Source organism: Protopterus annectens, chromosome 6.part0 (genome assembly GCF_019279795.1).
Source record: "Protopterus annectens isolate FY-2018-M chromosome 6.part0, PAN1.0, whole genome shotgun sequence".
In the NCBI taxonomy this organism is placed as follows: Eukaryota; Metazoa; Chordata; order Ceratodontiformes; family Protopteridae; genus Protopterus; species Protopterus annectens.
In genome coordinates this window covers 1,319,919,995-1,319,943,679 of record NC_056737.1, presented here as the reverse complement: position 1 = coordinate 1,319,943,679, position 23,685 = coordinate 1,319,919,995, and the positions used below count along the sequence as shown (strand labels likewise).

Below are 23,685 nucleotides of genomic sequence, written 5' to 3'. Positions count from 1 at the left end.
TGGACAGCGACTTCTGCTAGCACCCCTCCTGTCCCTGCCATTCCGGTCACATTTCTGTGCCCTGCCCCCAACACTCCATCAACATATTTTATGAAAAAAAAAATTCTTCTTTCAAACTGTAGCAAACTGTTTGTTACAAATGAAGCAAACACTTGCTACAATTTATACCGTGCCTGTAGAATTCTTTGTAAAATGAAGCAAACAGTTGCTACTGTTTATACTCTGCCTGCACTGAGTACAACACTTGGATTTTAGTTTAAAAAAAAAAAAAAAGACCATAGCAAGCAGTTGCTACAGATTAGACCATACATGGAGTGCTACAGTGTTCAGGTTTGACCACAAATGTAATACTTTGCACCGGGGGCAGATGCCCCTTCTTGTCCTTCACTAGCTATGCTACTGTGGAATTGCATCTTTGATGGCTGGTGGAGTAATATATGCTCTACAAGACCTGTGACACAGACTTCACAATGCATCATGGCTGACGTGATGTGTAGTGACATGCCAACAGAGAGAAACACAGACAGAAATAAACAGAAGCCTAAACATGCAGCAGGAAAGACAATGGTAAACATTTTTGGACTTCACAATTTGACAGGCTCAAAAATAATGGAGACAGAGGTTGCTTTTGTGCCCCTCCTTGTTGAATATAACATCATTAATGGCAGGAGAACACAATCATAAGCTCATGAAGCAAGATGAGGAAAAAAATGTCCTAAAAAATGACATGGAGCAAGAAAGGCAACCAGTATCACAAAGGGATGTTTGGGGTCCTCAATATCAAAATGAAGCTGCTGCTAGTTGTCAAAAAAAAATCACCCTTTTGTGTTTATATGGACAAAGTACAGATATGGGTGATTATAGATTCACTGTAATCCTTGTGGCTTATTTAGATGAAACTGCTGGCAAAAATGTAATTTATTTTCTTAATATACCAGAATGTATGAAAGGAAGAGGGGTAAGGATTATTTGATGCTTTTTTGTCAATGATGCTCCAGTTTGACATCCCATTCTCTACTATTCAGGCTTTTTTCAGGCCATGCTGTCTCAGTGATTGGAAAACAATTCTATCCTCTCGTTTCGTGGAGGTGAAGCACACCATTACTAATATAGGATGTCTGCGCCACTTCCTAAGTCTATGTAAGTAAGGCTGGTGCAAAATCTGTATGATTGTCAGTGGAAAAACGATGAGGACTGCCATTTAACTTCAGTGTCCAAAGACAACAGAAAATTTGTTTTGTTCACAAACACTTATCCTCTAAAGATTAAAAACAAAACAATGTTCTGTGCCTCACCAAAGTCCAGTCAAATAAACCATAGTAAATATCCAAAAACAAATAAGACTGGACACTGCTCGAATATCAACTCCTTCTGTTTATTAAAAATAGACATACAAGTGATGAGCTCAGATCTGATGAAGGGCAAAGGCCCGAAAGCGCTCATCACTTGTATGTCTATTTTTAATAAACAGAAGGAGTTGATATTCTTAGCAATTTTGAGTCCTCTAAAGATTGTTGGGCATGTGGCTACTAGATGGTCAGTCTCTTTGGAAAAAACAAACTGGAGAATTAAGCATTGCAAGACAGTCATGTTTAATCAGTGTGCTGTGATTCTAACCACTCAGGAAATTATTTTTGGTTCTTTTTAGCTGTACATTACTACCACATAACATTGAACTGACTTAGCGATCAAAAGGTGACATTTAAAAAAAATTAAAAACTTCTAAATATTTATTTTTCTTTTGCAGTGGATATTGTTCTTCTGACTAAAACTATATAGATGACCTTTTCTGACTAGGTTAAACTTTGGTAAATAAGAACATCTACATACCTTGCTTAGAAGAGGAAAGCTGTATGCCTTGAAGACTAGGTGTCTGTAGGCCTGTTCCCTATAATAACAAAACAGAAACAAGTTATGTGGGCTTGTATCCAATCATGTTGATATTCTCCCCTGTTATTTTTCACATAGCAAAGCACAGTATTCTTCACTGGTTTATGTTTATTGTAAGCAGAATATAAGGCTACTTTTTTAAGCTAAAAATGCTTACAAATGATAGTAAGATACTCCAAACGGAAAAAGCAAACTTGTAAACATAAAAATAATAAAAAAACAGTCACCAGAGGAAAAAATCGATGGTCTTCCACTTTTAATATGCCAACAAACACAGAAGTACCAAACGACTAAGCGCTTTCACCAGGCTACAAACCACTGGCTTCTTCAGAGTCATTTGGTTTAATATCCACAGTTCATTATATACAAACATTTAATTGGTTAATTGGTTACATCACCACTTAACCCAATGATTTAACTAACTTCAATGATAAGCTCAATTCATGTCTTTTCAACCTTTCCTACACCTAAAATTTAAAAACTAAAACACTATAATGCTAGAAGGAATTTTTTGTTCATATCAAAGTTAAAACTGACTTGAAACAGTCATGTTATTTAAAAAAAACATACAAATTTATAGGCAAGATGCTCAACTTATTACTACTGTTGTAACTCTTAACTTGTAATACATCTACATGGTTACACTAAAAAGTGTCTTTCATTAACATTTTAAACCTACTGGTGTTTACCAAACTCTATTCACCATAACAACTGTTAAAATAAAATATTTTTCAGTTACACTTGATTTGACTTTAATTTTAAAATGGGCATCAGAGAAATAGCATCATTTAAGCCAGGCAACTTCAGGGCATTTAATCTTAATTGCCGATTGTGTTTATTGGCGTATTAAAAGTGGAAGACCATCGATTTGTTTCTCTGGTGACTGTTTTTTTATTATTTTTATGTTTACATGCTTACAAATGATGTTTGACAACTTATATTACAGTATGACCAGTCAAGAAAAAAATATAGCTGAAAAAAAAAAAAACTGGCAAGCTGCTTCTCTGTCATCTCTTTAAAAATAAATCTGCAATGCTTAAGATATTCAGCCACTTCTGTTTCTTATACAAAGTTTTCTGAGATGTGGTCGAACATGTCACCAAAAACTATGACAGAGAAAGTAAATTCCAAAGTGCAGCTCTTTGCTTATGGCTCCTGAAAAAAGGAATTTAATTTAAAAATTATTTATTAGGCAGGAGAAATGTCACTGTAGAATAATTTATTATCCCGCAATCTAAAGCCACGTTGTATTTTTGGTAACCTACACAATTTATCAAACTGGTCATGTATAATGACCTAGATGACAACCACATATTCTATTATGACCATAACTTTCTCTGACATTTCAGAATGTGCTAATTAAAGGATATCTCATTTACATCTCGTCATGTACTATACATCTCACACAAGCAAGAGAAATAATGACATGCAGTAATTTAAAAAAATTTGATTGTATGACTAAGTATTTTGTTAAACCTGCATGATTTGTCCCAAACAATACCTCATATAATGGATGTAATACCCTAATTATTTGTTTTATAGGTTCATCGGTGTGTACTAGGCTAAGGCCCTGGAGTCTTTGCAAGCCTAGCCCATAGGATTACCCTGGCATCATGCCACCTGACCTTAGTTCCTAGTGCCTCTGTCGAGTAGAGCCACTGGAGTGATCCCCAGGGTGAATTTTCTATTTCCCATTCACTCATCAAGATTTCCCTTGAACAGGGCCAGTGAGGTGCTCTTCTTGACATGTATGGGAAGTCTATTTCATAGCATGGGCAGTCTCTGGGTTATGAACCTGTCCCTCCAGCATGTTCTGTTGACTGTGGTAATGAGGTTGACATCTCTGGAGCATGTGGTGCGGGGGGATTGGGATTTCTTTAGATGTAGCATTTCTAACAGAGCTGGGTCAGACATGGGTTTGTAAGTCGAGCAGAGATCACCTCTAAGTAGGTGATATGAGACAGAATAGTTGGAGTTTTTTTGAGTCTGCCCATATAGGACAAGTATTTAAGGCTTAGGATCCTCTTTGTGAGGTACTTTTGTGGCCTATCCAGTTGTTGCAGGTGTCTAGTGAGGTACATGCCAAATGGGGCATTGTAGTCGATAACTGGCCTAATGAGGGAAGAGTAGAGGGAGACAATGACCTCTCTTCTTCCTGGATGCAAAATCTTTAGTAATGAGATGTGCCGCATAGGACTTTCTGACCACAGTGGCAATGTGGTGGTCAAAAGAGAGGATGCTGTCCACCAGTGTTCCCAGATCTCTTATGCCTTCTGTGTTCAGTGAACTACAATCGATGTGGCAATTCATGGGAATTATACACAGCATTTATTTGCCTTCTGTGTTCAGTGGACTACCATCAATGTGGCAATTCATGGGAATTATACACAGCATTTATTTCTGAATCGTATTGGAATAAGGCAAAGTTACAAAAGAGGTATTGTGAATAGTGAAAAAATATGAACTCTTCCTTTTGCTAACCTCAGACTGCACACCACACTGTCATTCCAGCATACGAAACTAGAATGAGGGCAAATCTCATAGGGATGTCTATAACCAAACTTCTTGAATAATAACAATTTACAAATTATCTGAATGTAACCACAATTCCATTTTTAAACAGAAAAATGAAAGGATGTTCAACTAGGAGGGAGAAGGGTGATGGAAAAATTAACTAGTCTGTTGGAAAGATCTGTCATTTTAACAATATCTGCTGAATACAACTAAAATAAATGACTTGCCATTGTTCTAGGACTAAAAACTGCTTGCAGTGATGGAAATATCTCCATTCCTAAGATGAGATGAAAAGAGGGAAAACAGACAAAGCAAAATGACTTCAGCTAATCAAAGAAAAGGAAACAAATTATATTTGTATGAAAGACAGTACAGCTAGATCCTTAAACTATTCAGGGCTGGAAGAACGGTCATCTATATTGCAACTCAAACACAACCCAGTGTGACCAGGAAAATCAAAAAAATTCCAATTACAAGAAAAAAATTAAGGTATGTTTTATGACCAAATGCTGTGAGATGGCCTGTAGAACAGTTTCAACGACAATCACTCCTTCAGTACAAAACTAAACAAAACAAACATGTCATTACATACAAACTATTCAAAGTGATAGCAATGTTTAAAATATATGATTTACATTAAATTAAAAAATTAAAACATATACTCAACAGATGACAAAACAGAATACATATTACACTTCAGCTGATTTGGCAAGATTTATTAGCTAGGAAGGAGCAACACTGGATAGTTCAGTTAAGGGCATTACTTGCTCTGGGTGTAACCTCCCAAATACAAAACCTAACTAAAATGTGACCCTACCAATGGTCATTTAAGTCCAGACCAGATGAACTCCATGGCATCAGCCTGTTCAACCAACCTAGAGTTTTATTTGCTGCTAATGTAGATAGAGACAGCTCTCCCTTTAGCTCATGTCTGTGCTGTTGGTCAAAATGTGTGGAGGGCACTGTAGCCTTCCACTGCTGGACTACTTTCTGTGGATTTAAACCACATCTTACTAATGGCACAGATGTCTGTATGCTCCAGAGTGAGAAGAGCTTGTAGGGTCTTGTTTAGGTTCCTGACATTCAGCAGTAACACCTTAAGGTTGCTTTGAGTTTTTTTTTGTACTGTATGTTTAATACAGTCTAAACATGTTGCATTACTTATGTATATGCAGTCTGTGCACAAAGCAAAATGAGCATGTGCTTTATTGGCAGCTTGGGATGAACTACTTGAAACTATATGAAGATCACTAGCATCATACCTTAAAATCTAGCCACATGTAGCATAGTTTAAATAGAGTATTTATAAGAGCATAAGAAATATCAACTTCCTGATAACATATGCTAAAGCAAGATATACAACCTCTGCAGAAGTAAAAGTCATCTGAATAACTTCACATTAAAAAGAGCTATTGCCAATTTATTTTTTATTTTACATTTGTTAACCAGGGGTGTCTGACTGAGCCGAAAAGGCCCTTTTTCAGCAGAGGCCGGGGAGAAAAGCTCTACATAGAAAAACTACAGACACATTTGGATATTTAGACGTGATCAGTATACACACAAATTACAACAAACATGTTTTTACAGTGGTATGCAGCACATAAACAGTTACACTGGAGAGAACAAACAAGAATTAATTTAAAAATAAAGGTAATTAATAGCTTTGTTGCATACAGATGAAATTAGGAACATAGGTAGAATACATACATAGTACATTAGCCAGTGTTTATAAGAGTGAAACCTATTATCAAGTACTCTAGGCTTAGTATGTGTACCTTATCCGCTTTCACTAGCCTGGGGAGCAATCATGGCACTACCAACTTTGCTTGAGATGTTGCCTAATGAGGTTTTTAAAGGAGGCTTTGGACGATGTGTTTTGTATGGTAGTGGGGAGAGAGTTCCATTTTGTAGTCACAACTACTATATAGTGCGTGTCTCCAAAGCTACTGTAGCTGTTGGTGACTTCCAGTAGTAGTTTCCTTGATGATTTAAAAGGCCTTTTGGCTGAGTGATGCACTAGGTTTTTGAGGGCAAGACACTTATTAGGGAGGTAACAGATAGAATGGCAGAGCTGATTGTAGGTTAGGAGGTTGGGCAGTTCAAGCCAGTGGAGCGGTCTCAAGAGCAGTACACAGTGATGAGTTCTATATGAGCAATTTGCAGCAAAATGGGCAATTCTGTTATAGCAGGCTTCTATTTTGCTTAGTTCAGTTTTGTTGCGATTAGTCAGAATGGGAGATGCATAGAGTAGGGTGGATAGAAGTTGGGAAAGAGCACTGGCTGATCTTGTGTTGTTGGTAAAAAATGGTTTGATACGGTAGAGTGATCCCGGTTTGGCATGTACTTTTTTAATAGTTAAGTTGACTATCAAATTTTAGGTGGGACTCTATGGTTATTTCTCAACAGCTTAGCCTGTGCCACTGGAGCGATTGGAGTAGCATTTGTGAAGTAGATAGTGAATTGACTTATCAGTGTTTTTGTTAGAACTGGTTATAATCATAAGCTGAGTTTTGTTTGGATTGAGGATAAGTTGGACTTTGGTAAGGTAGTTTTCAACATCAGAGAATGCTAGTTGAGTTGTTTGCAGGAGGGTGGGAATGTTTTGTGCAGCACAGATTAAGGTAGTATCATCTGCATACTGAATGATAGATGCATGCTATGTGGAGGTATGGAGGTCATTTGTGAAGACTGAATAGTAGTGGTCCCAAGATAGAACCCTGTGAGACTCCTATTGTTCTGGGCAGCTGAGGACAGAGGATTTTCCCATTTCACAGCTTGGTACCTGTCAGTTAAGTAGCTTTGGAACCAGGTAAGAGTGGAATTTGATAGGTGATATTGGTTTAGTTTGTTTAGCAGGATTTGGTGTGAGACTGTGTCAAATGCTTTGGACATATCCAAAACACAGTTGACACCTGCAGGTCTTCGTTTTTGAGACAGTTTACTGTGTCTGTGAAGCAGAGGAGGGCTGTAGTGGTACTATGGGCAGGTCTGAAACCATGTTGAGTAGGTGACAGGATGTTGTTGTCTAGGAGATATTTTAGCACCTGGGTATGAATACATTTTTCTAGGATTTTGGCCAAGGGGGAGAGTAAAGCAATGGACCTGTAGTTAAGATCAGTGGAGGTCCCACCTTTATGTATGGGTGTAACATAGGATATTTTCCAGAGTTTAGGTGCACAGTTTTCAACAATTGATCTGTTTATGAGAGTGGAGATTGGGATAGCAATAGCATCTGTTGCGAGTTTCAAAAAACAGTCGGGGAGTAGGTCAGCTGCTGTTGATGAGATGTTTTGTTTGGATAGCATACTTTTGACTGTAGTGGTGGGAACTGTTTTGAGAGTAAAGCTTGTAGTAGTGTTATTTGTGTTGGGAGGGGGGATAGTGAGGTTGGATCCGTCTTGTGATACTAAGGATAGAATTGAGTTTACAAAGTGGAAGTTGAATTGTTTTTCAATGGGAACTTTAGTGTCAGGGGTGGTTGGTTTGGGGGTAGCCTTTTGGGTGGGGTTTAGTAGCTGGTTTACCTTTTTCCAAAATTTTGGGGGGTTCTGTTGGTATTTAGCTTGTAATGTCATGAAGTTGGATTGTTTGTCCAGCCTAATGCATTTTTTTGCACAGTTTTTGGTACTTAGTTAGGTTTTGTGCTTCTTTGTTTTTTTGATAGTAAAGCCAGGCAGTGTCTCTGGACTTGAGGATTTATTTGTTTTTTTTACTGAGCCAGGGGTTTGTAGAGGTTCTAACCTTGATTCTGCACAATGCAGTGACAATGTTTAAGTGTTGTAGAAATGTTTTGTTGAAATATGCTACAGCCTGGTCAAGTGGGAGGGTTTTTAGGGGGGTCCAGTCACAGTTACAGAGTAAAGCATTGAGGGCCTCAGGAGAGAAATGTTTTACGTTTCTAATGGATTTATAGTTAGTGGTTTTGCATATGCTTATTCTACTACGTATAAGGTATATTATGTTGTGGTCACTTAAGGTGTCTGGGAGACTGCCTGTGTGGGGGCACAATGAAGGGTTGTTAGTTAGGACCAAGTAAAGGATGGATTCCCTTTTAGATTTTTTATCACATCTAGCTGGAATTTGGAGTAGCTGCTGGTAGCCATGAAGATTTATTAGATTACTTGGTGGTTCTGATATACAGGTGAACCAATCCAGGTTGAAATCCCCCAGAATAAGGGTTTCTTGTGAGTATGTGAAAGAATACCAAGATAAGAAGTCTTCAAGGCTAGCAGGTGTATTACCAGGTAGAATATAGATCACAATTGTGGTGATGACCTTTTTAGGGTAAAGTTTAAGTTGTGAGATAAGTATGTCCCAATTATTGAGGGAGGGGTAGGAGTTTGGTAATTGACGTACAGTTAAGCTGGACTTGTGCAGTAAGGCAGTTCCACCCCCGTTACAAAGTGGTCTGTCTTGTCTAATGATATTGTAGCCGGTAGGGAAAACTGAGTTAGCTATGTTTTTATTTAGCCAGGTTTCTGTTAAATCAAATATGTCTGGGGGTAGTGTGCTATTATGGCCTGGAGTTCAGGTATTTTATTTTTGAGACTTCTAATATTAATATTTAGCATTAAAATATGGTTGGTTTTGCTGCTGTTGTTGATTTGCCCAGGGATGAAGATAATGGGGGTGTTATGTTCTAACATTTGTGTTGGACAGGGTGGATTTGGGCCTGGGTTGAGGTGGATATCCCCACTTATGGTGAGCCTGGTGTTAAAATGGTGATGAGTGTGAGAACGTATTGTGTTTTTTTTGAAGTAGGAATGAGAGCATATGTATTTAGTTCTGGATTGGTCTGTTATGTAGTTCTTGAACAATTGTGGGCAGATATTACAATGTGCAGTGTCTGTATATGAGAGTGCATAATATAGTGTTGTGCTACTAAGTTTAGGGCTATTGCTAGAGTGATAACTTGTGGAGTTATAAAGAATTATGAGAAGACAGACCAGACTTAGTTGTGTGATAGTCATGGTTATAAAGTTAAAGTTGGTTCTAGTTGGAGGTTTGGACAGGAAATATAGGGTTGCACTATATATGGATGGGTAAGTAGTGGTGGGTGATGTAATAATACTCAGCGGGAATGAGAGTGGTTGGGAGTATTTTGTGGTGGAGCAAGTGAGTGTGGTTGAATGTGATCTGACTTGAGAAGCTGTGATTAGTGGAGGTGATGTGAGGTTGAGCTGTGGGTGTGGTCGCGATTACTATAAATGTAGAGGTAGTGGGGGTGGTAGGGAATTGGGGGCAGGGGAGCAGAGAGAGCCTGGGCATTAGCAAGGGCAAATGGAGAGGGGCAGAGCTCACAAAGACAAGAGTACTGGGCAGCAAAAAGTAAGTGTTACTTTACAAACCTGAGCACTTTAAACAAATTCCTGAGGTCTAATGGCTTACCAGCAAGCATAATTCAATTGCTGAAGAGCACTTGTGTCTTGGTGGGAGACTAGTAATTTAAAGATGGCTCCATGCTCAGCAGGATTCTGATATAGACTTAGTATTGGGAGAGGGGGATAGCACAAGGGGTATAAACCAGGTGGGATGCAAAGAAACCAGCGAAACCAAAGAGGCAATCAGTGGAAATCTATCAGTGAAGGCCTCAGAGGGGGTGAGTAATAATTCAAACTCTACCTGTAAAGTGAAGGAGAGAAGAGACAGCAAAGTTTATTAAGGTTGGGAGTGTGTCTTCACACTGACTTGCTTATTAGTAGCCAGTTTGTGCACAAATTAGAGTAGGGAGATACATTAGCAATGAAGGGGAATGTATAGAGATGCAAGTGTGTGGCCCAAGTGATACAAACTAAGGCAGAAAGCACTGGGAGGGCTGCTTGATGGCTAATGTAATCAAAGAGATCTGAATTAAATGTATGCTGTCTATTGGACAGTCGTAGAAGTTGCTGCTAGCAAACAACTTTATGTTTAAATGCTTAATCTGCAAATTCAGTGCCTGATGCCCTTGAAGAATAAATTGCTGTGTTGCATTAAACAAATAGTGTGGTGGTGATATTGCCATAACATTTCCTGAACAATCAGCTTTGCAACAGGAAATGTCTGGCAAACAACAACAGGGTCACAGTTACTAGGCAGGCAGTCCTTGAGATTGTTACAGAGCCTGGCCCAAATTCCCAATTGCTCCAAAGCACTGTCTGGTTAAATGATTTGCTCACTGTCACACAGGAGGTAAATGAAGGTGGAAAGATTCAAACCCTGCACCACTGCCACAGGAAGCAGCTGATTAATAATGAGGAGTTTTAGTCCTCTCTGCTAAATCCCAGACTAACACTTTTTTGTTTAACTAAACTCAGCAATCCTTTACAATCAGTTATTGTACAGAAGAGTGTACCACAATAATAGAACAATTGACTATATAAGGGATTCTGATGATCAGGCAGTTTTAATCATCACTTTAAATAATGCAGACTATATGGCCTGACAAATGTAAAATCCTTTGCATTTGCTGGAGGCCCTAAAGAAGGTACTACACAATATATCACTAAAATGCTACATGTTTAGACTACTATTAATGAATGAATTAATTTAGTCAAACGAATAAATTAAAATAAAAAAAAAACCTACACACAAGATAAATGTTATAGCAATAACCATTATTCAACATTGCACGAGTCAGACACTAGACAAATTTTAAATATTACTGCATAAAGCATACTGTTTTATGGGGTTACATGCAAACTACTCTAAATCACTTAGAAAGTTAACAGAGCAACAGGTTTTGCATCAACACATACTTCAATTACCAGATGGGTTTTGCTGTTGAAGTAAGCCTCTTGACCCTCTGTACATAAGATACATGGTTTTACTCTGACAAGCTCCATAACTAAGCGAGGCATTTCACATACACACTTTGCAATTTATGCACAGACTCCATATAACTAAAGTAAAATGCTTCACGCTGCACTCTTCAAATATTTCGCTAACCCTTGTTCCTGCTTCATTCAGGTGTGCTCAGACTTGCACTGTAGCAGGTGAATTTTGAAAGAATCAAACCATGTACCATAGGCTACAGGGAAGCACCTCATTAATAGCTCTAAGCCATAACACACACACACACACACACACACACACACACACATTCTAAATTTCACAATGTCAACTTTCTTATGGTTGAGACCATAAGATCTAAGTTTTGAAACTTCAAAATTTAAATAAAAAAAAAATTTTTTTTACATTTTTGCAGGAGGGCAAGCCCCTTGCACCCCCCCATATCCCATGTTAATTAAATATGCCAAACTCTTAGATTACACTACAGCAAGGAAAATGGTAAATACAGTGTTCCGCTCTGTATGGTGAGCTCCATTTAAGCAGTTCAAAGTTTCAAAACTTTGATCTTATGGTCTCGACCATAAGAAAGTTGATGTTTTGAAACTTAGAAATAGACCACACACAAAAAAAAAAAATAAAGAAATACATGAATAATAGCACCAACAGTTTAGGCTATTGCTGTTAGCTACTTGTAGTGTAAAGTATTAATATCCCCTCCACCCACACACAGCAAGAAAGAGGGAGGCATACATGCACACGCATGTGCATGCACACAACTGCTACAGCAGTTACTTCTGTTATACAGTTTTATTTCTATGCTTGCTAACTACGGCTTTCTAACACTGTCAGTTAACAAGGAGAAAGGGGAAAAGAAAATGCAATTAAAACCAACAAATGTAATATCCTTGTGCACTACCACTAGACAAGGCAGCCATTACAACAGGGAATAGGCAAGGGAGAACAGAGATGAAATTACTGCCATTCAGCTTTAAAGGGCAGTTATGTTATTTGGTGATTGGGAGTTCAGCAATTAGGAGCTTGAAAGCAGGAACATAGAAGGATGTAGCAAAGAGCCAGATTGAAAAGAAATGTGGTGAATGGACATTAACAAGTGAAAGGCATGATGGACATCAGACTACTCTTGACATCATATTTATTGGGACATCGAGAACAGTGTCTAGAACTGGTGCTAATCAACATGAATTGCAGAAAATTAGAAAAGAGGACAGACTGAAATATAGGAAGTACTCAGTCAGTTGGTAGAATATCGTAGATATGAAGAGGCATGATCAACCAACCAGCACGATGCTCGACCTTCAAAGGACACATTTTAATGAAGCAAATGGGCTGTGTAATAGTAGCAGACCTGAGTTGCTTTGGAAGAGCATTACAGAAGGGTTAGATGAAACAACAGATGCAGAAACAGAATGATGGACCAAGTTTGAAAGGAAGAAAAAATGGAAGAAGACCAAGACAAAGAATAGCAGGTGTGAACAGATCAAATGGGTGTAATTCAAAGAACAAGGATCCATTAAAGATACCATCATGTTGTACTTTATTCTTAGAATCCTGTCTCAAAAGCAGGGTATTTACCCATTACAAATTTATTTAACATTTATTTACTGGGAAAGTCCAACGGGGACAGAGCCCATTTTCAGCAGAGACCTGGGGAGAAACACTCCAGATGCATGTCTTTGGAATGAAAGGGGTAATCGGAGCACCCAGAGGAAACCCATGCGAACATAGGGAGGACATGCAGATTCCACACAGAAGATGCCCCAGATGAGAATCAAACTGTAGAACCTCTTGCTGTGAAGCGACAATGCTAACCACTGTGCTACCACAAATGAGTTATTTATAAAACATTTAGTTAATAAATGTGCTTACCAATCAAGAATACATAAGCAGGAAATAGGATTACAGAGTTGTGATAAATTTTCTGTCCAACCATTCTTGCATACAAATTAAAACTCATTCCCTCCAGTACAACTCTTTTGAGTGTGTACCTTTAACTCCTAGTGCGTGTGGCCTGTGCCTTTAAAAATGAAGTTATCACATTACAATTCTAACAAATACTCATTGACAGAGGTCAAATATCAATACAATTGTGTTTGCCATCATGCATGCTTCAAGATAAAATATTCTGATACCTTGTATGAAGCATGGTTTTGGAATTATTAATGCAAGTATGAAAAAGTAATATTTGATGCCTAGAGGAGCAGTAGGGAGTAACTGCAGATGCACCTGGAGGCGTCACTCGGATGTAATGTAGGGCAATGGTAAAGAATGTCAAATATTGCCAATTTCCCCTGTACGTACTAACAAAAAGCTGGTCTAAAGACTGGAAACATTCAGAATTTAACAACAACCTTATATGAGGTGATAGGAGAATAGTGGGATAAGTGTAAAGAAAGCTTTAAGGAAGCAATTCATACATTCAAGGGAAAACAGTAATACGAAAGGGTCAAAAGCCTGAAGCTAAGGTCGGGAGAGTTAATCCCAGTTAAAGTGCTACTACTAAACAATGCTTAAAATTAAATTGCAGGAATATGAAAATAATAAATTAGATTTTCAATAGTTAGCAGTTAAAAGGCTGGGTCTGACAGATGCAGAAGACAGACAACAAAGTTGAAAGGGTAGTGTTGAAGACAGGAAATTAGAACACTGTGGACTTTCAGGATAGCTGCACACTGAGTAACAGACTGAGCTCCACTTTGAGTGTGAAAAGAGAAACTGAAAAGAGACCCAGTGAATTAGTGCTTTTGGGTAAATTTCAGTAATTGGCTAGGAAGTGCACTGGATGGCAGCAAAAAGGAAATTCAGAGAACCTGAAAGAAAATCAATCACAAAAGGTGAGGGGAAAACACTGACTGGGAAGAATTCTGTAGCTGTTCAGGAAAAAGCAGTGCAAACTCCAGCTTTTGTGCAAGACACGACTTTCAGTAAAGCTAGATGAAAAAAGCGAAATCTACTCAGAGCTGATTAAAATAAATGAAACACTGAAGGAATATATCAACTCAAATACCAAAAGGCTGAAAAAAACAGAAGAGGCTTTAAACAGATAATATGATGTTCTTAATTCTACATTCTTTCCTTACTAATGGGTGTCGGCTCCGTCCTCGGAACTGAGTTGGCCTTATACCAAGCTCACTCCAGCCAAAAACTCTTGAGCTAAGCTTTACCCATAGTGCCCTTCTCCCAGTTACCTCAGATCTCATTTGCCGCGTTGCCAAAAAGCCGCATCAAGCCATCTCTCGACTAAGCTTAGGTAAATAATTAAAATTTTCTAATTTTTGAAAACCCTTGCAACTTTCTTATTAGTCGCTAATTTACCCCCTATATCTTATTAAATACGGATAACAGAACAGTGCAAAAAAAACTTTCAGTGATGGATGAAGCCAGATGCAAATCTTTGAAGTCGTCCTTTTTTCCCTCCTCAACCCAAGGCCACTGTGACCACGGATGCTTCCCTGATAGGGTGGGGGGGGCATTTTTAGGGTATGACTATTCAAGGCTCATGGTTGTCCATAGTGGCCACAATGTACTAGAACTGAGGGCAGTGCTTCTGGCATTGCAGGCACTTCACTCTGTCCTTCTGTCTGGAACTATGCTTTTGTCTGGTACATCAACAAACAAGGGGGAATAAAGTCTTACCCGCTGTGTTGAGGGGTCATGACAGTATGGCAATGGGCGATAGCTTACAACTGCTTTCTGATCGCAATGCATATTCCTGGGGATTCCGTGACTGTGGACAAACTGAGCAGATGTATCCTTCTGCCTCATGAGTGGTCCCTCAACCTACCCTTAATGGCGAAAGTCTTCAGCCGTTGGGCCAGCCTTGCTGCAATCTTTTCACCTCCCCCACAAACAACAAATGCAGCAACTACTTTGCCCTGATCCCCCTCCCACAGGGGAGTCCTGGAGAGATGCTCTGGCTCACGATTGGCCCACGGAGCTTCTATATACTTACCCACCTCTTCCCCTAATCCTGAAATTTCTAAAGAAAGCCCTCCAGTTGAAAAGCAAGGTGATCCTCATTGAACCCTATTGGCCCTGCCAAGTATAGTTCCCCCTTTCTTTGGCCTCACCTGCTAGACTGACCTTGGATCTCATCTCTCACCCTCAAGGGTTGATTCATCCGAACTTAGCCAATCTCAAGCTGACAACTTGGTTTCTCCACTTCCAGTAATTGCCAGGCTGAATAATCTTTCTTCCCCAGTCCATGACATTATTCTGGCTTCGCATAAACTATCCACCAGAAAAATTTATCATAGTAAGTAGATAAGATTTTTGTTATGGTCCAAGCAAAGAAATCTTGACCCTTATTTGGCTCCTGTTAATACAGTTCTAGATTATTTGTCAGATTTCTTCAAAGCAGGAGTTGCTGCTTCAACCATCAGTGTCTATTTAGCAGCCATTTCCAATTTCCATAATGACTTCAGGGACTCTTCTTTAATCTCCCATTGTCTTTGCAAAACCTTTCTAAAAGGGATATCACATATTAGACCACCCATTAAGAAACCCAACAAACCATGGAGTTTCACTTTAATTTTTCAAGCTTTAACGCAACCTCCCTTTGAACCTGCTGCTACCTGCGATATCAAATTCTTATCCTGGAAGTCCTTATTTCTAGTGGCCATTACCTCAGCTACATGCATTTCTGAGCTTCAGGCCCGATGTACTACACGTCCTTATATAATCTTTCATAAGGACAGAATATCACTTCGGACTAATCCTTCTTTCCTACCCAAAGTTGTCTCAGATTTCACAGTAAACCAGTCAATTGACCTACCAGTTTTCTTTCCTAACTTCTCAAACAAAGGAGAGTATTGCCTCCATCTTTTAGATGTGCATAGACAATTGAGATTTTATCTGGACAGAACTAAGAAAATCTGTAAATCAGACCAACTGTTTGTTTCCTTTTCAGACCCAAAACTGGGGAAAGCTGTCTCTAAAGTAACCCTGTCCAAATGGCTAAGAGATTGTATACTCCTGGTGTACCAACATTCAAAAACCCCTATACCAGGCAAATTCAAAGCATATTCCACCAGATCTGTAGCAATTTCAACAGCCTTTTATTCAACGGCATCCATGGACGATATCTCTGCAGCTACAACATGGGATACTCCGCATACATTTATCTCTCACTACAAATTGGATCTGGTCTCCAGAGAAAGAGCCTCCTTTGGTTCGATGGTACTCAGGAATATTCTTCCATAGGGGCCACCCAGGACATGTACGGTAGATCAGTAAGGCATGAATGAAGATTAACAACATCAGATAAAGAAGATATGTCTTACCGTACCATTCCATCTGTGTTGTTCATCTTCATTCATTCATTATATCCCTCCCTCCTTCACCCTCCTTGAGGCTCCTGGGTGATTGTCTGGGTCCAATGTCATTCTAGGGAACTTGGGAAGATATAGCCTCTGTTTTTTTCTTGCTACGGTCAAAGTCGATCTGAGGTAACTGGGAGAAGGGCACTATGGGTAAAGCTTAGCTTGAGAGTTTTTGGCTGGCGCAAGCTTGGTATAAGGCAGACTCAGTTTCGAGGACGGAACAGATGCCCATCAGTAATGAATTTATTTTATTTTACATTTGTTAACCAGGACAGTCCGACTGGACCAGGTCCATTTACAGCAGAGGCCCAGGGAGAAAAGCTCCACATATATTAACAGAAATACTAGAATTTAATACATAGTAGTAAAAAACTGATACTAACACATTATATCAGCAAAAATCCAACCTAAAAGACAAAAATATAAAACAGAGGATACAACTCAACAGTTAGACTACATACAATACATTTAACAAGCCACGATGCTTCGCTAGGGACGGCTTGCACCTGTCACCCCTGGGCTTTCGGATATTGGCAAAGGCTCTTGCTACCCCTATAGTGACTTTTTTAGGCAAGGCTCAAAAGACAAACCCACCTCCATAGGTATCACAAGGGATAAGAAACTAAGAGTAATGCTACTCAATGCCAGAAGTCCAAACCTCAAGATGCACGCACTCGAAACTCTCCTTAGCATGGAGAACATCGATATCTGTGCAGTAACAGAAACCTGGTTCAAGGCTCTCGAGAGCACTCCAGCACTACCAGGTTATACCTCATACCATGCTTTTCGGCCCCAAAACTTGGACCGAACCACAAAAGGAGGGGGAGTATCAATATTCGTCAAAGATACCCACACCTCCAGGTTGGTGGCACAGCACGAAGCATCAGAGACTATCCATGTGCAACTAACAGTGGGTAAAACTGCCTTCCAGTTTATAGCCTGCTACAGACCACCCTCCCAAACCCAGGAACCCCACTCGGCCTTCCTGAGAACACTGGAAAATATGAAGATCTCTCCAAACACCATTATATTGGGTGACTTCAACTACCCAACCATAGACTGGGAGCATTACTCTAGCTGCAACACCCTACCCCAAAGGTTCCTAGAATTTATAAACTCAAATGCTATGGAATAACTTGTTACCACTCCCACAAGAGGGGAAAACATACTGGACCTGATCATCACCAACATGGGGACTCTATGCTCCAGACCAGAAGTGTATCCCTCACTGGTAAGATCAGACCATAAACTAATCTCATTGGATATTCACATCCCGACCCCACCCCATGCCCAGCAAACCACAGTGAAAAACTTCTCTAAAGCAAATTTCACACTCCTCAAAACCGAGGTGGAATCCTTCAAGGCCCCCGGTCCTGTGGATAATACGGCCCAGACCACAAAATCCTTTATAAACGCATTCTATGAACACCTTCAAGAATGCATGGATCATGCAATCCCAAATAAAACCAAGACCCAATCCTCCAAAGGCAGACGTCCTGTCTGGTGGACCCCAGCCATAAACAAACTATACAATAGAAGGAGGAAGCTACTACATGACAGAGAGAAATATTGTACAGGACACTAAGGATAATCACAAGGCTTTCTTTAGTTATGTTAGGAACCTGGGTGGGAATTCCCAGATATGCTCAGAATTAGTCCAAAATGACAAAAAATACACCGAACCCACAGACATTGCCAACATCCTAGCTGACAGGTTCTGCGCAAACTCCCCCCCACCCCACCAAAAGGGCTAATATCTATCCCAGCAGAGTGCTGCCCCCCTGACATCTCAGATGCTCAGGTAAGAGCTGCCCTCTCCAAAGCAAGAAACACAGCATCAATGGGACCAGACGGTGTCCCGGGCTGCGTCCTACATGAACTCCAAGAAGAGCTAAACCCAAACCTAAAACTACTGTTCAATCTCAACCTTACTACAGGATATGTACCCAAAGAGTGGCGTATAGCAACAGTGGTCCCTCTCCACAAAGCTGGTGCCTCAACGGATCCTGGAAACTATCGCCCCATAAGTCTCACTAGCTTGGTCTGCAAAGCTATGGAAAGGATTATCATCATGGACCTTATAAATAAAGATATTGGGGACCTACAGACCCTGGAGCCTACCCAGTTCGGCTTTGTTAAGGGCAGATCCTGCCTCTTAAACCTGGTCAATTTCTTTGAAACAGTCACCAAGGCCACTGACAAGGGGAAGGTGGTCCACACAACCTACCTGGACCTCGCAAAAGCCTTCGATACAATACCCCACTTGGGCATTATAGACAAGCTCACCAGCTTAAATATAAACCCCTATGTCACTAGATGGGTTGCAAACTGGCTCAAGGACAGAACCCACATGGTTAGAATAGCTGGAGCCATGTCAGACTCCAAACCAGTTACAAGTGGCGTCCCACAAGGCTCAGTCTTGGGACCTCTCTTGTTCGGTATATATTTCTCGGAGGTACAGGCCAACATGGAAGGACTGTGGCTGACCAAGTTCGCAGATGACTGCAAACTGGGCACCATAATAGACTCTCCAGCTGACACAAGCATCCTCCAAAAGGGCCTCATAGAAACAGACAACTGGTACCAGAGCCATGGCCTCAAGCTAAACGCCAAAAAGTGTATAGTCATCCCCTTTGGCAAAAACAAAGTGCCCACAAATTACCACATAGGTGGTAATCCATTAAGTACAGAAGAAGTAATTAGGGACCTGGGGACCCAAGTTGATAGCAATCTCTCATTTGACAACCACGTGGCCAAAGTGGTTAGAAAAACATTTTATATAGCCCACCTAATCATGAAGGGATTCACATCTAGATCAGGGGAGGTCATCATGCCTCTTTACTCATCCCTCATCAGGTTCATAATTGAGTACAATGCCCCTTTTGGGATGTACCTTACCAGACACCTGCAGCAACTGGAAAGACCCCAAAAGTACCTCACCAAGAGGATCAAGGGGCTCAAACAGATGCCGTATGCTGCCCGGTTAAAGAAACTCCAGCTCTACTCAGTGGCATACCGCCTGCTCAGAGGCGATCTGTGCCTGACGTATAAAGCCATGTCCAACCCAGAATTAATGGACATGCTGCACCTCAGAAAATCCAAATCCCATCGAGCTACGCGCTTGAGGGACTTAAACCTCAGCACTGAAATAAATAGGACATGCTGGAGGGACAGATTCATAACCCAGCGGCTCCCTTCACTCTGGAATAAAATCCCAGTCCAGGTTAGGCAGAGTCCCTCATTGACTCTCTTCAAGAGAAATCTTGATGAGTGGATGGGAGATCATAGGTTTACCCCGGGTATCACTTCTGTGTCACTGTTAGACAGAGGCACAGTATACTAACTTCGAAAAAGGGCATAGCAAAATTAATTTAAAATGGGTGGCGAAAGCCATACACACTCTGGCTAGGCTTATAAATGCCCTAGGGCAGATAGCCTAGTATGAACCTATGAACAATGGAGTCATGACATACATCATGATAAAACGAAGTACATATATTACAGAGATAAACAACTGTACCATTTATATTGGTCAAGCAATACGCCTTTCAACTTCCACAGAGCTGAAGCAGTGCTTTTAGGTTATGCATGGGCAAAGCCAGGTACTTATGAGATGTGATTTTAGAGAGTTTTTGAAGTGTGAGGTGGTGGGGATACAGGTCAGTGATGGGGGGAAGTTTATTCCAATTTTTAGCAACATGTGGGAGACTAGCACTTTTCCAGCAGTGTTGTTAGCCCTAAAGATGCATAGAAGTGACTTGTCACTAGAATGGAGTGTGTGATTTGTTGTATAGTAGGTAAGTAAGTGACTTAGTGATGGGGTTTTATCAGGATACTTCAGAATGTTATAGGCAGTAACCAGTTGGTGGTAATTTAATAGTTGAGGAAATTCTAATCATTTTAAGTCCCTTAGAGCTGGACAATGATGGGATCTGAAGGTGGTGGGGTTAACAAATTTGGCATTATTATTATAGCAGGACTCAAGTTTATCAAGGTCAAGTTTTCTGATATAGGTAAGAATTGGTGCTATATACATTAGTGTGGACAAAAGGTGAGTTTGGGCTAGGGTGATCCGTGCTTGATTTGAGAGGAGGTTTTTGTGTCTGTATAATGAGCCCATTTTTTGTGAACCTTTTTGATGGTTTGAGAGATATAGACATCAATGAGAAGGTTTTGTTAACAACACAGATAGAACGTTATGGTAAGAGATAACTTTTTTTCAGAAGAGGTGATAAAAAGTACAGTTTTGTACCTACCATAAATGTAGATGTTCGAAGATCCACATTGCTGCAGTCCTAACACTTGGGTAGTCCGCTGTCCCAGTCGGCCCGAATACCAAAGTATATGACTGACGTCGGTCAAGGCGCATTAGTCTGACGTCAGGACGTCAGGGTACAAATGCGCATGACCGACGTCATATCCTCAGTCTTTTCTTGCCCCAGATGTCAGAAGACCCTAAAAAGATAAGGCTAAAACCAAAAAACACCACACACTCCTGCACCAAATATATATACAATATATACAAATTTACAAGAGTATAACCTCACCCACACAACCACCCCTAAACACAGAGGGAAGGAGGGAGGGTAAATTGGACTGCAGCAATGTGGATCTTGAACATCTACATTTATGGTAGGTACAAAACTGTACTATGTTCTTCATACCACATTGCTGCAGTCCTAACACTTGGGTAGAATCCCAAAGCAGAGGTAAGGGAGGCTGGCAAATCATAAGGAAGCAGGAGCTGACAACATGCCCTGCAAAATAGCCGTGGCAAAACCAGCCCTAGATTTAGAGTAGAGAGGAAGGTGGTAATGCTTAGAGAAAGTATGCACTGAACTCCAAGTAGCTGCCTCCAAAATATCCTTAGTTGCCACCCCTTAGAAATGCTGTTGAAGTGGCAGTAGCCCTAGTGGAATGAGGCCTAATCCCTGCTGGAATCTCCTTGCCATGATGGGAATAACAAAATGCAATGCAAAACCCAATCCACTTAGAAATAGTTTGTTTTGACACAGGCTTGCCCTGAGAACTCAAAGCAAAAGAAACAAACAACTGCTGAGACTGCCTAAAATCCTTAGTCCTGCTTAAATAATAACGCAACTGCCTGTGTACATCTAAAGTGTGCAAAATCTTTTCCCACTTATTTTGGGGATCTGCATAAAAGGTAGGCAAATGAATAGTTTGGTTTAAAGCCACACTAGAAACCACTTTAGGCATAAAGGAAGGATTAGTACGTAAAGATACCCTATCCTTATGAAAAATCAGGAAAGGCTCAACCGCCATAAGGGCCTGCAATTCAGACACCCTTCTTGCAGATGTAATGGCTAACAAAAAGCAGTCTTCCATGACAAATATTTCAATTCAGCAGTAGCTGCAGGCTCAAAAGGTTGTAGAGTGAGTTTCTCCAACACAAAATTGAGGTCCCAAGCAGGAGTAGGAGCTCTACGTGGGGTCTTATATTCTTTGCCCTCTAAGAAATTGCTTGAACAAAGGATGAGAAAACAATGGTGGGTCACAATCATAGTGAGCTGAAATTGCTGCAGCATGAATCTTAATGGAAGAGAAAGACAAACCTTTGTCCAATAACTCAGTAAGATATTGAAGAGCCACACTCAAATTTGGCTCAGAAACATCCAAATCCTTTGCTGCACACCAAAATAAAAATCTCTTCCATTTTCCTGTGTACACTTTCCTTGTACTAGGTCTTCTGGCTTCCATAATCACATTCAAAACTTGCTGAGGAAGCTGAGACCTGCTATGGTTCAAAACAGAATATGCCAAGCTGTTAGATGAAGAGAGTGAAGCTTGACATTGAGCAGATGCCCGTCCTTCTGAGACAATAGGTGTGGAATCAAAGGTAAGGGCCATGGAGGCTTCCTTACCAGACTCCTCAGCAATGGGTACCAGTGCTGCCGAGGCCAATCTGGAGCTATTAAAATCATCCTTGGCTTGTCTTGTCTGACCTTTAGAAGTACCTTTGGGAGGAGAGGCAGAGGTGGAAAGGCATACACATGAAGAGTTATCCAACTGAAAGAAAGAGCATCCACTTTCCAGGCTGTGTGATGAAACCTTTTCGTGCAAAACTTTGGCAGCTGGTGGTTTAGTGGAGAAGCGAACAGATCTATGTCTGGAGTTCCCCATGACACTGTCAATGTCTGAAATACATGAAGATCCAGTTTCCACTCGTGGGGATCCATGATTTGCCTGCTTAACACATCTGCTAAGGAGTTCTGTGCTCCTGGCAGAAACCTTGCTTGAAGATTCAGCTGCAAGCTTAACGCAGTCTCCCACAAAATCATTGCTTGCCTGCATAGAGGATAAGAATGTGTTCCCCTTGTTTGTTGATGTACCACATGACAGTTGTGTTGTCTGTTAGAATCAACACCTGCCCTGGAAGAAGTAAATCCTTGAAAGCCAGTAATGCAAACTGGACTGCTAACATCTCCTTCATGTTGATATGTAGATGCTGCAGTCTGGCAGGCCACTTGTCTTGTATCCACTTTCCATTCAGATGAGCTCCCCAAGCTGTGTCTGAGGCATCTGTCGTTAGAATCTGACTCGCCTCTGGCCGGGTCACAGAGAGTCCCTTGTTTAGGTGACATTCCTGAGCCCACCACAAAAATTCCTTTTGAATGCAAGGTATTATTTGAATGACAGTGTCCAAATCCTGGCAGTGCTGTGTCCATACATTTTGAGATACCATTGTAGCTTCCTCATATGCAGTTTGGCATTGGGAAGTACCAGAATACAAGATGCCATGAACCCTAAGGCTTGAAGGACTGTCCTTGCAGTCAGCCCGGACTGATGAGATAGTTGATGGAAGTAAAGAGAAAGATTCTTTTGTTTGTCCGGGGTTAAAAAGGCCATCTGGGCTGCTGTATTCAGTCTCACACCCAGAAAGCACATGTCTTGAGAGGGTACTAGACTGGACTTTATTTCGTTCACAGAATACCCAAGGCATCTTAGCACTGCTATCACATATTCCAAATGCTGAAGAAGCACGTCCCTTCCTTGAGCCAGAATCAGGCAATCGTCCAAATAAGGATAGATTTGTATTCCTTTTAGCCTGAAGAAAGCTATCACTGGAGCCAGAACCTTTGTGAATACTCTGGGCAGTAGATAAGCCAAAGGGCAATGCAGAGAACTGATAATGAGAATTCCCAGCTCGAAA

At 40.5% G+C, this 23,685-nt stretch overlaps 1 protein-coding gene across 1 annotated transcript in view; it reads right to left on the bottom strand.

Annotated features, from left to right (window-relative positions):
• Positions 1–23,685, bottom strand: part of LOC122804788 (protein mono-ADP-ribosyltransferase PARP14-like) — a gene marked incomplete in the record, with an annotated part of 1,493,437 nt that overhangs the window by 790,344 nt on the left and 679,408 nt on the right. Inside the window, 1 exon segment of the mRNA XM_044074882.1 lies at positions 1,831–1,888. Coding sequence (XP_043930817.1) covers positions 1,831–1,888 — 58 coding nt within the window.